The sequence below is a fragment of the Alosa sapidissima genome, chromosome 19 (genome assembly GCF_018492685.1).
Source record: "Alosa sapidissima isolate fAloSap1 chromosome 19, fAloSap1.pri, whole genome shotgun sequence".
Classification (NCBI taxonomy): domain Eukaryota; kingdom Metazoa; phylum Chordata; class Actinopteri; order Clupeiformes; family Clupeidae; genus Alosa; species Alosa sapidissima.
The window spans coordinates 25,349,019-25,351,518 of NC_055975.1; the positions used below are offsets into that span (position 1 = coordinate 25,349,019).

Consider the following 2,500-nt stretch of genomic DNA (forward strand, 5'->3'; position numbering starts at 1 on the left):
AATGTAAGTTTTTTAAACACATTATTTTAGCTAATGTAGTGTTTATATGAAGAGTTTGGTTCCAAAACGCTACATATCTGTTTTTAAAAACATTAAAAAGTGATTTAATTGTGTATTCCAGGAAATATCAACCAAAATGCAGTTGTGTAATTTCAGTAAAAACGTTAACAATACCCAAAAAAACAAAAAACAAAACATTTCTACTGAAATTACTTGGAAAAACAAAATGTTTATGAAAAAAATATATTTATGGAAATTCATTAAAATGGTGTTAAAATAGTGTTTTGGAACCCAACTCTTCATGTACTGTAAGTTGTTTTAAACAAAACCGTAACCACAACCACAACCACAACCATACTGGCTGCCAGAGGCGTCGAGCTCCAGCAACATGCATGCCAGCTTTGCCCGCTGCGCTGGGTAATGTCTGCTGTCAGCCGCGTTGGGGCAGCGGGCAGCGGGCACCGGCGGGCAGCTGTGTGACGAGCGGGAGGGCGTAGAGAGAGAGGCGGCCATCACGAGGCGAGAGATGAGATCCTGCCCGACTGGAGCCAGGCCTCCGCACAGGGAGGGAGCGCGTCTCCCCGGATCACAGCAGAGGCCCAGGCAGATACTAAGGAGCAGGGACAGTGGAGTCATGATCCCAGCACACGCAGGGTCCCGGGGGCCATCAAAAGCATTTGTCTTCAACGCGTCTTTATGCTGTAGTTCCAAACTGGGTGAAATGAGCTGCCAGGGGTTGGTTTCAGTTTGCCTTATGCTCGATGTTTCTGGCTGTCGTCTTCCCTGCTGCTTTCCCTGCACTCCTCTCTCTCTCTCTCTCTCTCTCTCTCTCTCTCTCTCTCTCTCTCTCTCTCTCTCTCTCTCTCTCTCTCTCTCCCTCTCTCTCTTTCTCTCTCTCCTTTCTGCTCACATTCTCCCTTTCCTTTCCTTCTTTTCCTTGTTTTTTACTTTATCTTTTTCTCTCTTAACAAACTGCCATCTTCTAAATTTCTTATCTGTCTTTTCTTCTATTTCTCCTCTCTGCTCCTCCTCCCTTTACTCCCTGTCTTCCTCTTCTCTCTCTCCCACTCTCTTCATCCCTCTCTCTCTTCTTTCTCCCCCAGAGCCCGAGGGTGTGTTCCCTCCAGAGGTCGTGACCCTGAACAGCACTACCGTGCGGGTCCTTTGGGCCGAGCCCCTGGTCCCCAATGGCGCGATCACTCAGTACGGCGTCTACGTGGACGACCAGCTACGCGGGACTGCTGGCAACACCACAGGGTCCCTGGAGCTCGGGGACCTGCTACCCTTCACTGTCTACGACATCCAGGTGTGTAGGTCTCTCTTCAACCCCGAACATTTAGATTTTACGTCTGAGCAACATCCAGGTGTGTAGGTCTCTCTTCAACCCCGAACATTTAGATTTACGTCTGAGCAACATCCAGGTGTGTAGGTCTCTCTTCAACCCCGAACATTTAGATTTACGTCTGAGCAACATCCAGGTGTGTAGGTCTCCCTGCACCCCCAATCATTTAGATTCAGGTCTGAATGTTTTACTGTGTCCTCATAATCCATATTCAGGGTTTTACTGTGTCCCCATAATTCATATTCAGGGGTTTCCCCATAATCCATATTCAGGGTTTTACTGTGTTCTCATAATCCATGTTCAGGATTTTACTGTGTCCCCATAATCCATATTTAGGTCTGAATGTTTCACTGTGTCCTCATATTCCACATTCATGCACTTCACTACAGTATGTCCCCATAATCCACATTCATGCATTTCACTATGTCCCCATAATCCATATTCAATGCTTTTCACTGTGTCCTCATAATCCATATTCAGGGGTGTCCCCATAATCCGTATTTAGGAGTTTCACTGTGTTCTCCTAATCCATATTCGGGTCTAAGCGCTTCACTGTCCTCAGTCCATATTCAGGTCAGACCGCTTCACTGTGTCCTCATAATCCATGTTCAGGGGTTTTAGGTGTGGTGTCTCTACCCTTGTAACTATTTCCAGGTCATTAAGTCTGACCATGTTCATGTTTGGCCCTAACAACTGAGTATCACTGTGTCATCATCGCAAACAGTCAGGTCAGCAGGTGCCCCTGTGTCCCCACAAACCAAATGTAGGTTGTTAGGTCCCCAAAATCCTCTCCGGTCTTTACAATACCTTTGGTCTGTCCACTCAAACTGCATGTAGGTCATTAGGTCTTACCATGTCGCCACACTCCACAATTGGGTCTGTGTGTCTCTCTGCGTGTCCTTTATTTTTACCTGTCCTCTCACACCACTTGTAGGCCAACAGGTGTCATTGTGTCCTAATAAGCTACATTTAGGCCTGTAGGTCTGACTTCCTCCATAACCCACAGTCATGTCTGCAGGTCTATGTCCTCACAGCCCACATTCATAGGAATCTGTGTCTCCTCTCCGCCATGATCATTTTTATGTATGTGTGTGTACGTGTGTGTGTGTGTGTGTGAGTGTGTGTGTGTGTGTGCGTGTGTGTGTGTGTGCCAGTGTG

General features: G+C 46.7%; 1 protein-coding gene across 1 annotated transcript in view; it reads left to right on the top strand.

Annotated features, from left to right (window-relative positions):
* Positions 1-2,500, top strand: part of ush2a (Usher syndrome 2A (autosomal recessive, mild)) — a 302,735-nt gene that overhangs the window by 182,250 nt on the left and 117,985 nt on the right. The window contains 1 exon segment of the mRNA XM_042073212.1: positions 1,104-1,306. Coding sequence (XP_041929146.1) covers positions 1,104-1,306 — 203 coding nt within the window.